Source organism: Bacillus rossius, chromosome 3 (genome assembly GCF_032445375.1).
Source record: "Bacillus rossius redtenbacheri isolate Brsri chromosome 3, Brsri_v3, whole genome shotgun sequence".
In the NCBI taxonomy this organism is placed as follows: Eukaryota; Metazoa; Arthropoda; class Insecta; order Phasmatodea; family Bacillidae; genus Bacillus; species Bacillus rossius.
Window position 1 is genome coordinate 122,552,672 of NC_086332.1, and position 24,037 is coordinate 122,576,708.

Here is a 24,037-nt window from a genome sequence, read left to right on the forward strand (position 1 = left end):
TGTTAAATACAAACTAAAAATGTAGCATATTTAATGACTGTCCTTACAATTGTAAGTATTTTTAATGTAGTTTATCTACCTAACACAACTGACCATTCTACAGTATTTGTATTTTGTAACATATTAATGTAACTAGTAGTTAAAATGGTAAACTTCTTGAAGTATCACAGCAATTTCAGAGAATTCTTTAAAAACATGTTGATAACTTAATTAAAAAAAGTTTTTTTTTTCCCCTTCAGAATGTAGTATGTGTATAATGGTTCTTCCTGTGCCAGGGTACAGTGTGTGGTGTCTCGTGCTGCCCGCCATCTTGGACTTGTGATGTCACTGCTGCTATCTTAGATGACCTTACTGTCTTCTTGATCCTGGCCGCCATCTTCGATTCTAGACAATTCTGCCATTTTTAAATCTAGAAAATTTTGTGCCCTTTCCTTTTTGAATAACATCATGACCATCATCTTGGATTAAAAAAATATAATACAATTTTAACTTGTCTTCAGTTTGAACTAGACAAGTGCAATCAAGAAACGACTGATAAAAAAATTAATTAAAAAAAAGCTCTTGCAGCCCCAAGTTCAGAGTCCTTGGTTGGAACTGGACAAGGGCAATTAAAAAATAATGCATCCTTCCTCCACTGTGTCTACAAGCAGACGGACCCCAATAACCTATACCAAGGCACATAACTCCAACCAGTCTTCGTGGTTGCCATGTTGGCCGCTGTGTTGAATTCTCTTGTCAGCTGCAGTGCCATGGTGTGGATTGCATAATTTGGTATTGGCTAGGGTGCACTTGTGACACTCACCTATAAATTGTCTGCCATCTTGGCTGCCATGTAAAATCATTAAAAAATATATACCTATTAATATGCTGAAATATTTGATTCATTATCATCCTCTGTCCAATCCTTGGTTGGTGCAGAAAAAATTTAATTTTTGCTTTAAAAATATGTATTATAAAATATTTAAATGAATTTGACTTCACTTTATGTGAATTAATGTTAATAATAAAAATATTTTTAATAGGCCTATATGAAAAGCAAAAAAAAAAGTGACTTGTATTGTATGCCATATAGGATGTAAGTAGGCTATTAAACTGAGCATTATGCTGTGCCATTTCATTTGAGAAAGCTGAAGGGTACATAGAGAAGGCAAGCACTGTTGCAGCCGAGAAGCGTAAGCTGATGGAAGAATACCTGAAGGCCAGTGACGAGCAGAAGGTGGTGATGGAGGCAAAGTACAGCAGGCAGCAGCTGAAGAACCTCGTCGACACCTTCCACCTGGAGTGGTCCGAGTCCTGGATCAAGAAGAATAGCAAGAAGTGTCCGCACTGCAACACAGCCATCGAGGTAGCCTATGTTTCGTATACCTTCCATTCGACCCTCCTCTATTAATTTTACTCTCCTTTAACCAATTTGGATGAAGTTTTATATTAATGAGTTTTTCTTAGACTAGTTTTGTCTGTTATGCTTTGTACGGCGAAGCATTTTAAATATTCTGCAGAAGCTTCTAAAATATGTGTTTAATCCAAAATAATTTTTTTTTTTTAATTCTTCTAATGATAAACGTAAAACTGGGGATGGTCTGGTCAAATCCAGCGATGCTCAAATACCATCAAATATTTAGCATCCAAAAATATACATAATACATTTAGGAAAAATGTTCAACTAAAAATATTGGATTAAGATAAAGGAAAAATTCAGAAATTCAAACACTTACCTCTAAGTAGTCGAATAGGTGTAGTCTACTTCGTACCTATTGCGATACCATTCGTCAAAACATATAAATTTGTCTAACAATTTCTTGAGTGGAATTTGAGAAATTCTGTAGTGGACAAGACATGCATGTGAAACAATGGACCATGTAAAACTATATAACATTAAAAATTAATAAAGTTAATTTTTCCATTATATCCTATTTATGACAAAACACTTACATTAGGCCTGTGTGACTATACGGATTTTCGAATATCAAAACAAATACAGTAGAACCCCGATTATCCGTGTTAATGAAGGGGAAGAGTGAGTCGGATAATCGAAAATCGTGGTTAGTCGAGTCATGCTTGCCTCAAAGGTCATTAGCCCACAGACAGCCATCTGTGGACATTCGGAGATTACATATAAATATACACATGCTTTGAGTGTGTGTGCATTGTTGACATAGAAGCGGGCTTCTTAGTGCTGGACAGCAGTGGTTTTTAAGTCTTTCGTGTGCTGAGACGTGGGCACGCAAGTCGTTTTTGCACTGAGGTGTGTGGCTAGCCGCCCGCCAGTCCGAGGGCCCAAGACAGCTGATAGCTGCCAAGGTCACGTATTCTTTTCATCACTCGTAAGCGGCGCTGCCACACTTCGCTCGTTGCTCTGTTGTCAGTAACACCATCGGGCTGGTTATTGTTTTAGAAAAGACTGCCTTTAAAATTCTTTTCGAAATAAGATTTTTCATACCACTGCATTGAGACTTTATATCATGGTTTTGAAACGGTGTCTCTGTCTCGTATAATTCACAGTGTTTTTATCCCTCTTTATTTATATGAATTTTAAATGTTAGATTTTTTTATTTTTAGCTTGCTGAATGTGGACTTAGTGCAAAAACAGCCTATTATTACATAGGATTGCAGATGGGTCGGAAATCTTATAACGACCCTAATCTCGGGAACCTGAGGGGTCGTTATATCTATTCTCCGTTCACTCTTATCTGAGTTTTGAAATAAACACAGTCGTATCACTGTGCCGCGTCAGCAAGTGATAGGCTGAATTTATCTTGCGTGCCAAGCACTAGTTGCAACACACACACTTCAGTACAGTCGGTGCTAATAAAATAACGGAGAAGTAATATAACAGGAAAATGGCGCCGTTACCGTTCAGGACACAAAAGCAAACAATTATTATGTTTTGAATAATCGATAAAATAGCACCGTATCGTAAGACAACAACATGACAGTGTTACGATTTGGTACTCACCTAATCACTATCTGGCAGTGGTGCTATCCCTTCCAGACTTGAATCAGACCTACCACCAATATCTTCGTCACTACTGTCGTCACTGTCACCGAGAGGAATGATTTACTGGCCCCAACAGCGTGACACATTCACAGTGAGGAGTGGAATGGAGCGGTTTGCAATTTAAAACAAAGGAATTCGGTACAAACTTTTACAAAAGTTATGTTAAGAACATTATAAAACTAGATGTTTAGAACTTTGAACACATTTTAAGCATTTTAAGTAAAATATGTTAGGTCTTCTACAGGTTTTTAAAGAAGTCTTACTTTTTTCTGTCGCGACTTGTTTATTTTTCCTTTGATGTTTAATCCTACTTTTCTTAATGTAAGAATATCTGAGAACTCACTATCTTCTTCCTGTTCCATAAACTGTAAAAGTAAAGATGGGTCGATTCCATATTGTCTCAATTCTGATTCCGATTCCAAAAATGCTTCGATTTCAGGTTCGATTCCGATTCCACCAAAAAAATTGCCATGTACCTAGTCATTAAAGAACTTAAAAAAGGAAAAATACAATATAGCATGATTCCAAACAAACTTTTATTTCAAGACAAAGTTTTTAATGCAATTCTAATGAGAACTCAGCTGCTTGTATTATGCTAATTAATTCATAAGCAGTACAAGGTTATAATTTCTTCAATTTCTATAAATGAGGATTCAGGTGTATTTACAAAACAACTGAAATATTAAAACATTATATATATCAAAAATAGAGTCTTATGGTACATTATAAATTTCTTTTCAAAACAAAACCAATCAGTTAAACACATGAACATATTAATGGAGTTAATAAATTATAATTCTAAATTTTTGTTCAGAAATATTAGCATTTTTACACGCTCTGGATCAAACCTGTTACGCTTCACATCACAAATGTTTCCAGCAGTACTGAAAAGTCTTTCACTGCTAACTGTCGATGGTGGGAGGCACAAATACAGTAAAAGTCCGTTATAACGTAAATTTATAACGGCGCCAAAAGTTTATGTTATAGCGAATTTTCGTTATAGCCAAATTTTAAAAAATATCTTATTTTTGTAGCATTTTTTAAATATATTATTTTCTTGCTTGTTTTTACTATGGCAATTCACAACAAAAGTAAAGGAAATATACAAAAACTTACTAAAATAACATTTTTAAGCTATATCAGCACTTGCCGACTGCCAAATATGAGACCGCATGGCCGTGATAAGGCCGTCACGCACATCGTGGCTAAGCGCACAGCTGTTTGTTTACATGGAGATTGGCGGGCGGGGTCACGCCAGGTCATGCCGGCCGCTTCCTATCGCTTTGACCGCAGCTGGTTTGCTGGAGACATGTGCGCTAAGCTGTTGATATCGGGTGCATATTTGCGGAGTTTTGAATACTTACTAACAATATTTAAACTCAAAGATGTAGTGAAATTTATTTTAAAATTGGTCACATTATTACTCACGTTGACACCTATGAAAAATGTCAAACACAAAAAAAATTTAAAAAAATCTCTAATTACGTTGGACAACAATACAAATTATATAAAATAATTTTTCCGACAATTGGTCAGTAACACAAAAATAATCACTCGTACAGACCATTGGGAAATAACACGAAATTAATAATCACTTTTGAACAAACGAATCAATTTTCGTTTGCCTTGATTTCACTAGACTTTCGGACAAAATAAACGACTGGACCTCTTCGAAGTTCATCAAATCTTTCGCCGAAGCATTTGTATGCTGATAAAAACAACTGATTGTGTCAAATGCCTCCATCATTGACGTTTTCGATGGAACAGATACGTCACTTGGTTCGTCGTCATTATTGTCTAGAGCTGTACCAAACCGTATCTATTCGGTACTGAGTGCGCCTTCTAGTAATGAGTAACGAAACGTTACACGTGGCTACATTTCGTTACTCGCATTTTTCGTATGTTTTACGCATGCGCGCGCATATTCTATGAATTTACGTTACAAAGAATGATGTTTGTTTATTAAGTAAAGTATAATTTGGAAATTCATCGTCCAAGTTTTTTACTTTTTATTAAAGGTATTGTGTGTTTAGACAAAGTTTGAGATTGTAACAGAAACGACATAAAAAGTATTTTTTACAAATTAGAAATATGTATGTTTTTGTTTTTTATTATCGCGTATTTCAAGTTTTTTTTGTTCTTATCTTAAAATAGATAATATAATAAAGCCGCTCTAATGAGATTTAATTGTGTCTCAGTTAACAAAAATGGTTAATTATCAAATATTGTTAATTGTTTATATTGTGTTTATTATTATTTACCAGACGTCATACTGTACGCGTACGCAATACGACTCGATTCGTTGCTGCAACATAACATAGCATGTTATGCGGTATCAGTAACGAGTAACGTAACAATACGATAGTAACGAGTACTAATTGTTATAGTAACGAATACATACGGGTACATTTTTTTGTTACTTTTATACCTCTATTATTGTCATCATCTTCAGACGCTGCTTCGTTTTGATTAGAAGAGACGAGCTCGACAAGTTCTGTGTTCGTCAACTGGATGGAGTCAAACCGTAGCGTCTACCAATTTCACTTCTGCTGACGGACGGATTTTCACACTCTTGTAAAAATTTCAATTTAGTAGATAGTTCGAGAGATTTTCTTTTTTTATCCATGTCTGAAGCTAAGTACGTAGTTACACGTGTCGCGTATAACTAGATGTAAACAACAATGCATGTAGTGCCATACACTGAAACTACAGTAGACGCAACATAACTCCGAGCCTGGGTGACGGTTAGAAAATCGTTGTGTGTATGTGAGTCACGACATTGGGGAAGGCAGACGTTGCGCGGCAAAGAGCGATCATGCGTAACTTGATAACAGGGGCTACACGCTACTGCACAGAGTGAAAACTTAGTTTTTCGGTGAAATCCGACGAATACGTTCGTTAACACATCCGTGGTACTTACTAAACGTTTTCGTTTACAGTTTGGATCTGAGGTTTGTGTGCATGTAGTGTATCAGTTTTGTTCAGAGCCAGTGTTACATTTATGTAGTGCAGTACTTAAGTAAAGTACAACTTTATACATAAAATGCCTCCAGTGTTGTCAAAAGTTAAGAATAAAAAACTGCACTCGCAGGCGCGGGAAATCATCTACAACATTCTGCAATTTATGGAAAATGAAGCGCGATTGCAGGAACCCTCCATTTCACTAGAGAAAGAACAGCTGAGAACATCTAAGGCGACGGGTGTGTCTCGCACGACTGTACAAACAATTAAAAGGGAGGCTAAGAGGAATGAAGCTGGTGAAGGAACATCTTTCGAGACGCCCAACAAGAAGCGAAAGAAAACATGTAAACACGAACTGGGCACCTTTGAAGCTGTGGTACAACGTACTGCGTACAATTTTTACTTACTTTAAAAACGTGTGCTGACTGTCGAAACTGTACGACTTTGAAGAAGCTAGGATTCAGGTGGCAGAAAACCAAATCGCAGCGCTTACTTTTAATAGAAAAATCAGATATTCGGCAAAAACGTATAGAATATCTCAAGAGTATGCGTCAATATAGAAACGATGAACGCACAATTATATACATGGATGAGTCGTGCATATTGTCGTCTCATGTAAAAAATAAAATGTGGAGTGACATGTCCTCAAATGGTTTACTAGTGCCTGTCGCGAAGGGTCAAAGATTAATAATGATTCACGCAGGTGGCGAAAAGGGTTTTATCCCAAATGCTCTTGCAATGTGGAAGTCGCACCAGGCAACAGGGGATTATCACAAAAACATGAATAAAGATAATTATAAAAATGGCTCGCCGAACAATTAATACCAAATCTTCCACCAAACAGTGTTGTTGTGATAGATAATGCTCCCTATCACAGTGTAAAATTAATAAAATGCCTACCTCCAGCTCGACAAAATTGGAAATGCAGCTGTGGTTAAGTAAGGAGAATATTTCCTTTACTAGCGACATGCTCAAACCAAACTTGTTAACCTCATAAAGAAGCACAAACCTTCGCAAGTGCAGTACTGTGCAGACAGACTATTGGTAAATAGTGGCCACACATTACTTCGTCTGCCCCCTTATCATCCGGATTTGAATCCGATAGAAAGTATATGGGCTAAAGTTAAAGGAGCAGTCGCTTCAAGAAATGTTACTTGCAATTTGGCAAATGTAAAAAAACTTTGCGAGGAGATATTCAACCGAATGGGTCCAGAAGATTGGATACCGATTTGCAATCACGTCAAGACACTCGAGAACGAATACTGGGATAAGGATGTGCGTTTTGACATTGAAATTGATAAAGTGATTGTTCAGTTAGGTGGTGCAAACAGTGACAGCAGTGACGTTTACTCATCAGACTTTTCGGATGGAACAGTCAGTGACGTTGAAGAACTGAGGTAGTGCTTGGAACATCAATGGTAAGTGGTCAATGTTTTCTGCTTTTCTCTACCTGCTGTGAAAGGTCGCCGTATCTGCTTATACCCCCTCCTCATCCACCCGACCCCCCCACACGTGTTGGTCCCTACTTCTCATGTGTGACGTAGCTCAAGCTCGTAGTTATATTGCGCCTAGTGTACACCGTACGCAACGCTTACGATGCAAGTGTGAGACGAGTTATGCTCATTTACGCGCTACAGTCGGCGTGATTCTAAATAAGTAATGCTCGCAGCGGGGCCCTGTCGCAGTGGGTTAATGACATTTGCTTTCGTCGCCACGAAGCAAGCTATGCTCGCTGTGGGGCCCCACCTTGTGCGGTGTTGGCAAGGCGGCCACATCATGCGCGTTGTTTTATTTGCCGGACGCGTGGAATTGTGCGAAGCTGTTTCTCATTTATTAAGGAAATTGTAGATGTTTTCTTAATGTTTAAGAGCAAAATTACAGGTGTGTAATCTATCGCTATAGCAAAAATGAGCCCTCTCTGCATTCGTTATTTCCGAAATTTTTATCCTACGCAGCATATGCAAAACTGACGGTGCTGATGGCAATTATCGTTATAGCGCACTTTACGTTATAGACCGTATTCGCTACAACGGACTTACACTGTATTGCACATAGAAATTGGTTACAATTACAATTTGTCCTCTTTGAGAGCAAGCATAGGCAGGGTTGAGATAAAACTTTAATGAGGGAACAACCCAGTTCATGTAGGGAGTTGATGAATATGTGTACATACAATCATTTTGTTATGTTGTAAAATTACAAGACGTGGTCAGTTAATTGTCGCTTGTAGGAAAAGTCAACTGTTGACAAGTGAACAATGAAATTGAAAAATTAAAATAAGATTTCTTTTATGCTGAAGAAAACTGTAACAAAATTTTTAAGTAGCAAATACATTATTATTAAAGCTTATTAAACATACCTAATATATTTGCTGCTTCTGCTACGGTCTTCCAGGCATTTGATTTGATTTCCTTATTTTTAAAATCTTTGTTGTACTATCATACAGGCAGGGAAAATTTTGGATAAGCTGAACAAGAAATTCATCAGCTTCATCCATTGTGCTGTATTCACTAGAAGAATGCCAGCCCAAAACATAAATAAACAAAAGCGTAACGACTACAATAGCAGAGCCTTCTATATGCATTACATGACAGTTTCAGTTTCCACATACTAAAGCAACCAGTATAGAAGGCCGAAATGCAAGGAGAAAATGCAAGAAGTAGAAAGTTGAACAACTTCTGCATTGCGTTCTTGCGTTATTGCTTGTCTTGCGTTTTTTATAAACGTGCTGGTAGAAGAGTTAAGGTTGGACTCTTACCGTATTTGCGTTTATTGAATTTGTTGCATTGTTGCGTTTTCTATAAACCCGGCCTTAGCATAAACAGGTCAGAACATACACAATGTGTGCGTTTCTAGAACTTTTAATAAGTAAAGTAAATGAAAATATGAGGACTTTTTTTAAACACATTATAACAAGTCTTTCACATAACAGTAACAATTATTTGTTGTCCTAACCGCATAATATGTTTTCCCGTTTATAAAGTTTAAATAATTATTCCTTTTATCACTTCCACATATCCCTATGTTAATTTTTCCCATTCAAAATGTTTGCATTTATAGATGCTTCCCGCATATAACCTTCATCATTTAAGGAATAAAATAATGTAATAAGTTTATCTTTACACTATTAAAATTTATTTATCGTTAAAAATTTAGACAATTGTTTCAAAACAATAACAAACACGACCATCAAAGCCTTTGCCGCATGTAGCACGCTGTTAATATATATTTTTTGACCAATCATCTGCTTGCATTCGTATATTTTGTGAGGCTTTTCCATCTGTACACCATTTCCCTCGTTTGAGTCATAACGTCTGACGAATACACAACTAAAATAAACCACTAGCCATTCGTTGACCTGATTGCATAACACAATATGAGAAGCAATTCAGTTTCATTGTTTGTTGAGCACTGTGGTAAAAATTTCACATGGTGGATGCAATGATCAACATTTTAATTTATTCAACTTGTTCTTTTTTTGGTCAGACTTACACAGTACTTACCTGTGAATTCTGCACAATGTTTTGTAAAACTTGTGTTGAAGAATCATGGTACGAGGCTTATTCACAACTTGACAATGCCGCATGGCAACGCTGCATAATGTATGTACATGTTTCTTCAAGCTCCAAGGTTGGTTGACCTGCTACTGCTTAAAGGAGTGACGAACATCTTGCAAGTGGATTGTGCTCTTTGTGATTTTGTTTTTCTGTAAGAAGACGTAATGATTGCCGAAGGTTTACGGTAGCAATCATCTACGCCTGCTAAAAAAACCTAAAATGATTTTAAAAAGCTCGGTATATGAAAACTCATGCCTTGGGTAGAAAAAATGTCATGGAAAATCGTATACGTGAGTGTAAAATGGGAGGGGGGGGGGGGATTGGTGTTGAGTGATGGTGTTACATATTGCAATAAAAAGTTTATTTAAAAGGTGAGAATTTGTAGCGTCTTCAGCAGTTTTCAATATATTTTTGTTTTAATCTTTCTAACGTGGCATTGATTTTGGTCGTCCTTGACTAGATGTTTATGGCGTTTCACAGATGTAGCCTAAACAAAACAGCTGTGATCGGTAATCATTACATTGATGATTTTTTTCTGGTACGTCACTGTAAACATGTTACTATTCAGAGTTAGTCCATAGCTAAAATATTTATAAATTTTATAATATCTTTGTAGCAAAATTAAAGAATGCTTCAAAAACATAACTGCAGAGGTTAACACCAGTACATAGAATGCTAACTGTGCTGAAGTTAGCCCCATCCGCTGGATCTATTTACTACCCAGTGCGTCATTGTACAGAGAGCTTGAGACAACAGCTTACGCGATTCCACGCAACTAAGGCGAATTCTGTAGCTGTTTTTATTTTTATACATCAAAATGTCCAATGATGCCGATAGACCTAAGGACTTTCCTTCAGGTGTCTACTAAATTAAAAAATAAAATTCAAGAGTCAACCACGGTACAGGTAGCATGTCTCTGAGAGCCTCCAAAGAGTGATTTTCAAGGTATCTGTCACAAACATTAATTTTTCCCCACCCACTTTGGCCGTTGGTAATGATAGAGCTAGTACATAAGGGCCTTCCTAATTAGAGAAGCAACACCTGTGCAGGTTGCACCAGGGCCTCTGAGGATCTCCAATGTGTGGTTTCATGGCAACTTAAAAGGTAATTCAATATTTTGAATAATTACTTAATTCAATAATAAACATTTAAAGGTTATACTACGCTTTTAACCAACAACAAATATTTATGGTAATATAATCCCCATAAATAGCTGATTTTTGAAAGAGAAAGCTGAACAAACAGCGCATAACGTAAGTACCGTATTTACTCGTGTATAGCGCGCCCTCGTGTATAGCGCGCACCACGATTTTTGCAACAAATTCCAAAGAAAAAATTTTTTTTTTCCCGTAAATAAATTGTACTAACATTTTGTGGTACCTGTTAAGTAATTACGTATGAAACAAATGATAATTTAAATTGATGTGTGGTGATGCGTCAGGAAAATACTTAAACTCTGCTGTGTAGACGGAAGATAATGAAGCGCTGTATCGTCACAACTGGTACGTGGGCGGGAGGAAGGGAGGCAGGCAGGAATGTGACACGGAGGACTAGATGACTCACCGGTAGCAGCTGCGACGAAGCGAAGGAAGTGGGAGGGGGACTGGTGTCAACATTCTCTCTCTCTCTCTCTCTCTCTTTTATTTTACTAGCTGTAGAGGGGGAGGTCTAAAAATAAACAAGAGACCTGCGAGCTTGCGCGCGCACGTGTGTGTGTGTGTGTGTGAGTGTGAGTGTGTGTGAGTGTGTGAAAGAGAGGCCTTGTTGCTTGTGCGTATGTGTGGGAGCTGGCCAGAAAACCGGCAGTTAACGACTTCCACTCCTCCCTGCCTCATCTACTCACTTTTTTTTTTTCGTGTATAGCGCGCATCCTTATTTTTTTCCTTTACTTGAGGGGAAAAAAGGGCGCGCTATACACGAGTATATACGGTATGTCAATGATTTTTTTTATTTAGCAACATATCTGTACTATTTCTCTTTTAAGAAGTTTTTCTTGTTTATAAGGTTTTATCATCCAGTCCCTTGAAAAAGTTTTAACAGGGTTTTACTATATCAGGGTGGCCAGCCAACCGGGTAATCTGGAAATGCGAGAAATAGCCAGGATTTCTTTAAAAAACCAGGAATACCTGGAATCAACCAGTAATTTTTATTAGAACCGGGAATTTATTTTATGAAGTAAGGATCGCAAATAACATACGGCTGTTAAAAGCCTATGATGGAGAAACTTGAACGTGAGCACGTTCACCACCCGTCGAAGCACGACAGTATGCTCGTGAGCTATATTTTGTGAAAGTTAATTTGTTCATATTGCATTTAAAAACTTTTGTAGTACGTAAGAAACCGTTAACAATTCAGACTTCCATACTTATTATGTTTCTGTATTCAAAAGCAACAGCATTTTGGCTGAAAATGTTGTTGTAGGGTGGTAGTGATTTTTCGCACGGCATGTTCGTAGCACTAGTTTTGTATACAGTAGAACCTCATTTTTATGTACCCGCATTATACGAATTCCCGCGATTAACGTATTTTTTTTACATGCACTGTCTATTTCCCTATACTAATAATGCATTCTTTTCCCGCCTTGTGCAAAAGCATTTCCCACTGTTTACTTAGAATTAGTGCTGTATTTCGTAGCAAACCATCGGAAATTTAGAGAAAACAATAAATTCTCAAAATGAATAGCGTGAAGTTTAATTATTAAGCGTTACTGCATGCGTGTATGGTCACCACAGCTTCATTCGCCATTGTAAACAACTTACTTTTTTTTGTGCCACGTGCTATTGTACACCATACGGCCATGAACCAAACGTATGGTGACATAAACATGAAAATTAATAAATACTTTTCTTAGCGTTCCTCTTTAATCTAAAATGTATTATATATGAAAATAAAGGTGAAAACTCACATTTTAAATACACAAAAGAGCAGATTACTGTTCCATTATTAAAATATGTTTTAAGCAACGTACGACTTTCCTATAAATATGGCATCTTCGTGCATATTCGGCGATGTTCATTTTAACACATTAGAAACATTCTGAAAAGTCAAATGGCTGCAATGAATATCCAAACAATGCAATGGCAATTTAACTTCTATTCCTCAACGTAAACAATTATATTGATGGTGGTAGCTATCGTTTTATAGTATTATTTCTCAAAAAATCTGAAATTAATAAAACTTTAACACATAATTAAATACAAAGTTCAAAAATCAATTGTTACAAAATTTCAGCACCAAGTGGTTATATCAAGATGCTTCAACATTCTCATCTCTTACACAAGAACAGCAAATTTCATGTTTAACTTTCGGCAATAATGAAGAACGGCGATATTGGATATATTTATAATTTTAATTATGTGAGATAGTGAAGTTCTAGTTAATATATAAAAACATAACCGTCTCTGACATATTATTTAATGTGGTATATATTTTCTTATTGTTTCCCATATACGTAGTGAGATAATAAAAAAAATTTGCACATTTCCCTCATTTTGCGTTTTCCCGGTTTTTACATATTTTTTTCCTGGTCCCTTGAAATATGTAAAAATGAGGTTTTATTGTATATATGTATATATTTTTTTACTTTGCTCTCATGTTGTTGCGTCACGGTATCACGGATACTTTTCTCGAGTTTTTTAAAAGTTTAGTTGTGCGGGACGTTGTTTCATACTTGCCAACTTGTACGATTTACCCGTAAAATGTACAGAAAATCGTGTTATTGTACGATTGTACGGCCATATCAGTTATTTTACTGGTTTTCCGACATTTTTACGTTATTAAAATATTACGTTTGTAAGATTTTTGGTATCGTATCAGCGACGGGATATCAAGGTCAAATAAAATACGTCCGTGTCAATTGTTTCTTCATTGGTTGCTACCAGCCAATCATCGCGTAGTTTATGTTGTGTTTATCTTTTGGGCTCTGGCTTTTGGGCATGTATTTTTTTTTTTAGCAGTCTTGGAGTATTTTAGCGCGGAAGAAAGTGTTGTGGTTTGAATACGGTTATATAATTATTATTTTTTATTTAGCTTGCATTAAACGAAATGCGTAGTGATACGTAAATAATTATTTAGAGATGCGTGTATTGTAATTGCGTTTGTGGCATCAGTACGATTGTATTGTTTACATTATGAGCGGAAAAACCAAGCAGTACTCGCAGGCATTCAGAGACGTGTATATGCAAGAGTTTCCGTATATTATCAAGTCTGATAAAGGTAGTACGTATGCCTTCTGTAAGGTTTGTCGTTACGATGTAAACATTGCACACGGCGGAAAAAACGACATTAGAAATCATGGCAAAACCACCAAACACAGCAATAACATGAAAAGTGGCGAAGAAAATACGAAAATTCAGAATTATTTTGTGAAAACTGAAAGCGTGGACAATGCCGTCATTAGAAGTGAGTGTTTGTTCACGCATTTCATTGGAACATAACCTGCCTCTTAGTGTGGCCGACCACGCCGGGGCCTTAATTTGGGAAAATGTTTCCTTCATCCGACGTCGCGAAGAAATATAGCTGTGGCAGAACAAAAACATCTGCTATTGTTAAAGAAATGTCTGCAAATTCTACAGAGGATATTGTGACGCATTTGCAAAATGGCCCTTTTTGTTTGTCAACCGATGGGAGTAATGATTCCGATTCCAAACTGTATCCAGTGGTGGTTACGTTTTTTGACGAAAATGTTCAAAAAATGGTCTCGTGTATTCTTTCGTTGCCTAATTTACAAGGCGATGCATCAGGTCGTAATATCGGCAGTTTGATGTTGGCAGAATTGGAACGTCTTAAAGTACCCATAAAAAACATGATATCATTTTCTGCAGACAATGCTGCAGTTATGCTTGGACATAAAAATGGTGTGGCAGCTGTTTTAAAAAATGCTCAGGAGAGACTTATTGTAATGGGATGTTTGTGCCATTTGATTAATTTGGCTGCAGAAAAGGGGTCAAGTTGCTTGCCAGTAAAAATTGACGAAATTTTAATAGATATTTATTATTATCTTGAGAAAAGCAGCAAACGAAAAGAAAGTCTGGCAGAATTTCAAAATCTACACAATAAAGATGCTAAGAAGATTTTGAAACATGTTTGTACCAGGTGGCTGTCATTGGGTAGAAGTCTGACTAGATTTGTAGATCAGTGGGAACCTTTGTTGAGTTTCTTCAAGAAAGAAGTCAGTCATCAGAAACCACAGTGTTCTTCACTGACATCTTACAGGATTCCGAAAGAGAGTAACAAATCTGGAGAGAGGGTAGGCATGATTCAGAAACCATCTGGTTCTTCACTCTTGCCCAAAGAGAACTTCACATCAGTAGGTAAGTCAGATGTTCTTTCACCATCGTGTTCTTCCTCACCTTCAAGCATGACAACCAAGCCGTCTGGAACAAAAGAATCTTTTAATTTTGAAAGAAAACAGTCAAGTAAAAGAAAAGCAGATGGTGATCCTAAGGTCTCTTACAAGAAAATGGCTGGTGCAGTCTCGTCAGTAAGTGGTTCTGACCTTATTTTGAAAAGTAAAAGTCCAAATTAAAGTCGTGAAGAAAATCTGTTTTTATTTCTCTCAATGCCACTGAATAGAGCTTTCTGCGGTAAATATGTAGTGTACGGATTAGCGTCAAAAAAATTTAAATATCTGAAATAACTTTCATTGTGTGCTTTTTTACGTCCTCTTTTTATTACAGCCTGCGGAGATAAGAAATTCCAAATACTTTAAGAGATATTGAATTTTTTAATTTTCATATTTGGGCAATATTTGTTAAAAAAAAATTTTAAATTCCGAAAATACCTTTATTCTGTGCTCTTTATCTTCATCTTTTCATTAAACCCGGCGGAGATAAGAAATTCCAAATACTTTCGGAGATATGGAATTTTTTAATTTTCATGCTGTGCACTGTTGCGGCGTTCAGCGGGAAGCCTACGATTCACTCATCCTTCTGGACATACCCGAATACTCACGTTGGCAAGCCTTCTTTTCTTAAAATGAGCAAGAAGTAATTAAAAATACTTTAAAACATTGTGGATGGTTGTTTATATTAGGTAAGTATAGCTACATTAAAAAAACTGTAAAATCATTTTATGGTTGATGAGGAAATAACTTTTTAATATGTAGCTATCCAGCTCTAGGAAACCGTTTACATGATTTCACAGTATTTTTAATGTAGCTATCCTAACCAAATCAACCATCCACAATGTTTTAAAGTAGTTATAATGTAGCTACCATAACCTAATTGACCATTAGTTATCATGAGTTGTATATTTATTTACAATAATCAAAAAAAACCGAAGATGCACGATCGGGCGTTTGCCTCTCGTCTGTTGAAAGAAAGCTTGCCAACGTGAGTATTCGGGTATGTCCAGAAGGATGAGTGAATCGTAGGCTTCCCGCGTTCACCATTGTTGTTTACAAGTATGATTTTTTTTTTTCGCGACGTAGTTGAACGACTACATCACGTAAAAAGAAAATTACGTGAGTTCCTACTGTTCATCCTTTGTCCCGGTTTGTTAGGTCAGGTCAGCTACATTATAATTACTTTAAAACTAAACAACCATTAAAATTAATTTTTATTATTTTTAATGTCCATTCAGTTTCAAAGTATTTATACTGTAGCTGACCTGACCTAATCTACCTTTGTCCCGTTTTGTTAGGTCAGGTCAGTTACATTATAAATACTTAAAACTATACAAGTAAAATTAATTGATATTATATTTAATTTCCGTTTATTTTGAAGTATTTATAATGTAACTAACCTTACCTAATGGAAAATGTCTGTTATTTAGGCATTCACGCACACACGGCAAAATATAAAATGGCGTCTGTTGAATGATTACATATGGCTTGTATTGCAAAATAAGAACGGCGATATCTCCAAAAGTAATTGGAATTTTTTATCTCCGCAGGCGGTTATGAAAAGAGGACGTAAAAGAGCATATAATGAAAGTTATTTTATATTTGTACGATTTTTTTTGGCGCTAATCCGTACACTACATATTTACCCTTTCTGCTTGTTTTTGTTGCATGTGATACCCACATTTGAAAAAGTAAACATAATGCTCCTGGCATCAGAACCGCGAATTCACATTTTGCAACACATGCTCTGTGACTTGTTGAAAGAGATATTATCTAAGTTTGTTAAGCCTGCTGCTATCAAGAATGTGGATATTCTTGAAGTTAGCTATCATGCTGTTGAAAATCAGAGGCAAGACTCTGATATGGTTATTGGCTTCCAGACTTCACAAACTGTAAGTGAATTAAAAGCATCTGACAAAAAAGTGTTTTATGAATCTGTGAAAAAGTATTTCATCACTGCATGTGACTATATTGTTAACAAGTTTCCTCTGAAGAACAAAGTTTTGATGAAAGCAAGTGCTGCCAACATTGAGGGCATTGAAAATGTCAGTTTCTCTGATGTTGAGTACTTCCTGAAATTGTTTCCTGTAATGTTACCACTTAAAGACAATGAAACAAGGAGCATGGCCATGGATGAACTTCACAAACAGTTCATTTCCCTTCAGCTGGAAGATCTTTCTTGTTTAACACAGAGTGCCAATATTGTGGAAAAATGGGTCAGTGTCTCAAATATGAAAAGCATAACTGGGGAACCAAAATTTGATAGACTATCTAGAGTAATGTTTTCCATACTCACAATCCCTCACAGTAATGCAGAGTGCGAGAGGGTGTTTAGTTTGGTCAAGAAAAACAGGACCCAGTTCAGATCCCAGTTGTCAAATAACTCACATGAAAGCATTTCTGTAATTAAATCCAGACAAGTGGGTTTTTGCTATGATCAGAAGTTTTCTGAGAAATTTCTTCAAAAAGCTAAGAAAGCTACTGCAGCATCACTGAAGCATTTTCCTTAAGAAAAAGAAAGCTAGTTCGAAAGTGTTTTAAATAAGTTTGTTGGCCTATATTTAATTACATGCCTAGATAAGAACATGAATTGAGTGCAGCTGATGATGGGTGCAATATTGTGTAAACTTCTATATCAGATGTGTGTGAAATATGAAATTCACAATATTACAATGCAGATGTTTAGGTAATTTAATAGCTGTATGTACTTTTTTGTTAGATAGTATAAAATATACAGTATTTGGTTATTTGTTATGTTTAATCGTGGAGTAACCAAATTGCCGTGTTTGGTTTACGCTATAATTAATCATTTAAAATTTCTACTGGATTGGGAATTTCAAAAGTTGGCAAGTATGTTGTTTTGAATTTTTAAATCTAACATGTAATTTGCACAGACTATCTAAATGTCAAAGAGTTAGGTCACCACATACAATGACAAATATACGGAAGAGTTTGAATGGGTGGAGAAAGATCCAAAGTGCAGGACAAATGCCATTTGCAATTTGTGTAATGTTAAAATCAATATCGGTAGCATGGGAAGAACAGCATTAGCCAGCCACGCAAGAGGGGCAAAACACGTGTGTTTAGTGTCAAGTAATTTTGGTGACGTGAGATTATAAATTTTTTTGTTGGTGATAGATTTTATTTCAAGCAAGTTAATTGATTTAATTGTTATGCCTATAGTTAAGTTGTCTATTGTTTAACGCCAATAAAACATCATATTGTGTGTGCTTTGTGTAACAAAAATGCAAATTGTATGCAAATATTGATAAAAACCACCCTTGAAAAAACCTGGAATTTTATCATCCCAGAAGAGTGGCGTCCTGTATATCTAAAAAGTAATTTCAAACAAACGAGAAGTTAGGTTATTGCTCTATTATTTCTTCACATTTGTTCGGATGTTTACCGGTAAACAAATTTTTCCTACGCTTGAAAACCAAAAAAAATTTTCACGTCAAGTAATAAAAGAAAACTATGTAAAAGCAGCTTCTCCTGTTAAAAAGCCTACTCTGCTTTTTCACTAAATAACCAAAGATATAAATATACAAGATGTATAACTTATGTGTCATACACATAGCACAAGGTGCAACATATCACGTTTGTGGCATTCATAAATAAAATCAATGGTTATTACAAATAATATGACGTTTGAGATATATGGAAGTACTTATTTATTAAAATCTTCTCTATGTATTAAAGATCTATGACCTGCGTGACGTTTCCAGAAATGATATCGATCAACTCGTAGAAACAGCTGTGTTTCGCACTGAACATTGTGTTTACTCAAAAAGTTTGCTTAATTTCATGGAAAACTTTATAAAATTTCATTTTTCACCACATTATGGGGTCCCTAAATATTGTAACAACTGTATTTGTTTCATGAACAAAGTTTTCCAGATCTGTATATTTTGTGTGTTGCCATTTTATTTAGTTAATACGTACGTATATATCAAAAGTATAATATTTTGAGAAACGGTAAGAGAATAAGTACAAAGATAACACAAACAAGCCTAGTACTTTAAGAGTTACCAATGTTGAATTGGTAATTTACATACAATAAACTCTCAATTATGCTGTCTCGGATTCTGCCGTTTTCTGGTTATCGAGCTCAGATTTATATTGTTTATTAGTTTTTGTATTCTGAAGCTGTAAAATAAAATATGGTATCGCTCATGCAGATTTCTTCCTTTCTATATTTTTACCTACTGTTAACACTCCTCACTCATAACAGAGTAGGTCACACTTCACTCTTTCTTGATGACTTGTGTAACTAGTGGATCTTTTAGTTTCAGAAGGCAAAATAATGATTTCGTCTAGATATTAGTACCTCTATTTTTATTTTACTTTTGATTATTTTCACAGTAAGATATAATTTTATAAATGTGTGTGTGTGTGTGTGTGTAAAATCATGGATTTAAAATTACATTATCAAAAGAATGGACCAGCCCTCATTAGGAAATTACTCTTAATTAGACCATTAAAATATAATTAACAACAATAAACATGTTCATAAGTGGCAATCCCAGCATACATAGAGCAATTTAAGTCCCAAAGAAACATTTCTGGCTGTCTAATCTGTTCAACGTCGTGATTCAATGCTATTCCGAAAATATATAAAAAAAAAAAAAAAAAAAACTGAAGGGCTGGTGGTTTGACGATTGCTGGGCGAAGTGGAACAGCTGACTGGACGTCAGAGGGCCTTGGTCATCCGGCCCTTGGAAACTGTCCGGCCCTTGGAAACTGTCCGGTCCTTGGAAACTATCCGGTCCTTGGAAACTGTCCGGTCCTTGGAAACTGTCCGGTCCTTGGACCCTGTCTGTGAACAGATCCGAAACACACATGTTCAGGACTGGTTCACAGACAGTTGGCAAAATAGGCAACACATGCCTTCTAACCACGATGATGGTCGGGGAATAAAGGTTGTCAAAATTCACCATTCAGGGAGATCGCTTCCAGGTTCAGTCCGGGTGCGGAGCACGCGAACCCGCGGTTGTCGCGGACATTTCCATGATTTAAAAAAAAAAAAAAAATATGATTAGCAAAACATGACTACTCCAACGAGGTACACAGACTGACTAAACGCTAATCACTAAAGTTGAGGAAATCGTATCCCTGGCCTAGCTGATTACATCTTAAAAAAAAAGTGACGGCTTGAAGCCGGAGATACGGTGTGGTCAGTCCAGAGTCGCGGCGCGCAGTAAATTTGGGGCGGCAACGGCTCGGTAATTAAAAGGCGAAGTCAATCAAAAGAAAGGGGGAAGCTTCGGCTTCCGGACCGAAAGGTTCCAAAGATTACCAAGGGACTTGTCGAGAAATACTGACTTCAATATCTCGAAGTTGTTGGTACTTGCCGATGTCAGCGCGACCTACTGAGGTGTGTGTGAACCAAGTAGAGGTCGACTCACACGAGGCAACTGCTAAAGGCCTCTTCACAATAGCGCGGCGCGACGCGTAGCGATGTGACATCATTCGATACCAACCAATCAGAGTTAACATCGCTCGCGGCGAGAGATAGCTCGCGACGTGAGGACAAGCGACAAAACTGCCTTGCCGCGGCGGGCGACATCGCTGATGACGTAAGATTAAACAGCCAATCGCAAGCAATAATTCGGAGAATTATAAGAATATCAGTTGTTAGTAAACAAACGATTGAAATAGAAGGTAATAGGTATCTGGAAAGTGATATTGATGTAAAATAATTTCCTGATGAAGGTACCCTTCTTTTTAAAAAAAAAAATCAGCCAAATTCAAAACAATTACAAGAAGTGTCTGTACTTACAAAATCACAATATCTGCACTAGAAACGCAAGTTAGCAAGTTATGCCTTAGTGTCATCGACAGTCTTTCTGCTGGGCTCAATGGTAGGCGGTGAGAATTTTTTTTGTAACATTGGATCAACAATATCAGGGTGTCTACAGGTCACGGAAGTCACGGAAGTCACCAAAAAGTAACTAAAATGAAGCGCTGGTCACGGAAGTACCGAAAAAGTGGCGCAATTGTTGTGGAAGTCACGGATTAATGTTTATTTACCCGTCGTACGTAACGTTTCGATACAAATCGATAGTTTGCGGGTGTAGAAATCGACATATGCGCATCGATAGTCTCGCGGAAGCAGACGTTGATATCTTCTAATCGATAGTGCTTTCCTGTTTGCTGTTTCCTTTGTCTTCGAAACACGGATGTTTGGATTTGTACGTAGATTTGTAATGGCTGCCGACTTGTGTTGTGTAAAGTGGCGTGGATTTTACTAATTATAACGTCATGTAGTTGTAATTCTTGTGAATATAAAACCGGAAAGAAAACGTTTTCGTTTGTGTGCCAGTTAACTGAGTTTATAGTAAAAACGTTCCGTGCGTTATTTACGAGTAAATCGATGTGTGCTTTTCTAATTAATCGCCACTGCAACGTTTTAGCACGTGGTACTAAATATAGATCGGCCAAAAGGTGTTTTCTGTAATTGGTGCAAAATATTTCTTGACTTTTATGTATCATGTGCTATTTAGGAACATGGAAGAGTTTGTTGTAACAAAAAGTTACAGTTAATTATTTACTTAAGTTCTGGAAATTCTGATTGACACGTCTTCACGTGTTTATGTATTTATATGTGTGAAATATAAAAGAAATGCCTGGAAAGTGCAGTTTCCAAGATCAGTGGTTCAAAATGCCTTGCGCAATAGAAGGAAATTGGACGTCTTGGCTTAGGCCTGTAGAAAAGTCACAATACAAAGCTTATTGCACTATTTGTAGAAGCGACTTTGGTATTTCCCATGGTGGTGTATATTGTGTTAAAGTTCATGAAAAGGGGAAAAAACATGTTCAGAAACTCCTGGAAATCTCTAAAGGTAAGCAAACATTACTGCAATTTTCTAAGAAAAATGATGCTCCATCTGTGTTGGCAACAGGCACTTCACCAATGAACACTGAAACACAGAATGACTGTTCTAGCGGAACAACTAATAGTGATACTAAAAGAACTGAATGTGCAGGTACTTCTGGCATAGGCCTAGGCAATTTCATTTTGAAGGATGACGTAGCAAAGGCAGAAATTGTTTGGGCTTTAAATAAAGTAGTTACTCATGGGTCTTCACGTGGCTCAGGATCAAGTTCTGAACTGTTTCCGTACATGTTCCCCGATAGTTTGATTGCAAAAAATTTCATGATGCAAAAGGACAAATTGTCCTATGTTATTACTTATGGTCTTGGACCTTATTTTCAAAGTAAACTTGTAGATGAAGTAAAAAATGCAAATTTTTTTGCTATTTCCCTCGATGAAAGTTTAAATAAAATTAGTCAGAAAGGTCAAATGGATCTGATTGTACGTTTCTGGGATGAAGATTGCAATGCAGTTGTGACCAAGTACCTGACATCAACATTTCTTCAACGAGCAACAGCAAAAGATTTGTTGGAAACTTTCACAACTACTATGGCCAATCTAGGTTTGCCCCTAAATCACATTTTGCAAGTATCTGTTGATGGGCCTAACGTGAACTTAGTTTTTACGTGACTTGCAAGACGGTATTGGTAACGAGCTGGATGGAAATGGAAAGCCTTTTGATACTGGAACATGCCCTTTACATGTTGTGCAAGGGGCTTATAAAACAGCACACACTACAGTAGGATGGAAAATACATTAATTTTTGCGATCTGTGTACTATCTGTTCAGGGATTTTCCGGTTAGAAGAGCTGAATACACTCTGAAGACTGCTTCTGAAGTTTTCCCACTCAAGTTCTGCCAAGTTAGATGGGTTGAAAATTCAAGAGTACTTCAAAGAGCCATTGAGATGTTTCCATCACTTGTGAAATATGTCAGTGCAGTAGAGAAAAATCCCCCGAATTCTCAGTGTTATGTAAGAGTGAAAGAAGCCTTGAAAGATAAGCTATTGTTTGCAAAGTTGGAATTTCTTCTATCAGTTTCATTGCAGCTAGAGCCTTTTCTAACAAAATTCCAGTCCAATGATGCTTTATTTCCGCTGCTCTATCAAGATACGTTGTCTCTCTTGATAGGCATTGGCACTCGCATCTTGAAGAAAAATGTGGTAGAAGACATCAAATCGGGTGTTCAGCTGACAAATGTTGATGTATACAATTCAGATGTCTTGAAAGCTGTGAGCAATATAGATATAGGATTTGGTGCCAAAGCAGCATGCAAAGACCTTAAAGAGGTTGTAGTGTTGTTGTTTAGAAATGAATGCAGGTGTTACTTACAACATATATTTTCAAAGTTTACTGTGAAGTCTCCACTCAAAATTAAAATTGTTAAAGGAGCATCCTGTTTATCGCCTGAAGTCATCAGAAGTAGTTTATTAAGAGTGCGCGATACATGTGGTTCCGAGCAGCAAAATCGATGTTTGCGGTGGAGCAGATTCTGTAAATACCATGACATAAATTGGATTTTGATAAAATATTATTTACAGAGTAAGGATGGATCTTAAAATGTTATTAATCGAAATTTCGGTATGCGTCTTATTTTATTAACTAATTATTTCTAAAAACGGCGAAGTTTAGTAGACGAATGCTAGTATAATTTGATTGGAAATGGGAAACAAAATAATAATATTATACAACACATATGAGTGCATGAGTTAGAAACAGCAGGATCCATTTAGAAGCAATACCAGCTGCAAAATCTGTTCCGCCGTAACCTTTGTAATCGGTATACGAAGAACGAATTTTACACATCGTAGTTCACGCGTCCACACACAGATGTCGGGCACTCCGCACGCAGAGGTTCATTGCAGTAACACATAACAGATGTCGCACATGTCGGAGATCGTCACTACTTGTTTTGTTGTATCGCGCTACCACGAAGCCACATTTTTAAATTGAAATAGGTGGGAAATGCTGCAATTGGTGGCAATAAGACGCGTTTTAAAAAGAATAGTGACAAAGGAAACCTGCTTCTTTCTGCAAGGCGGAAAAATAAAAGTTAGGTAACTTATTTTTAAATTGATGATATTAGTTTGTTTTTGATTCCAAAATCTTTAAAACGAGTGTATAACACTTTCCATGTATCTGAATATTTCAAATAACAGCAGCGCAGAGACTGTGGCATCCGAGACCGGCCGCAGCGTGGGAAGATAGCGCGGGAAAGGGCGGGCGGCGCCGGGCTGGCGAAGCCAGTGCGCATTCCACGTTCACACGCTGGTGACAGTAGATAGGACAAACTGAATCCTTAAA

General features: G+C 36.7%; 1 protein-coding gene across 1 annotated transcript in view; it reads left to right on the forward strand.

Moving 5' to 3' along the window:
• Window positions 1-24,037, forward strand: part of LOC134531371 (E3 ubiquitin-protein ligase RNF14-like) — a 250,433-nt gene that overhangs the window by 194,107 nt on the left and 32,289 nt on the right. The window contains exon 9 of the mRNA XM_063367072.1: window positions 1,164-1,345. Within this exon, the coding sequence (XP_063223142.1) occupies window positions 1,164-1,345 (182 nt within the window). The remainder of the gene's footprint in view (window positions 1-1,163; window positions 1,346-24,037) is intronic.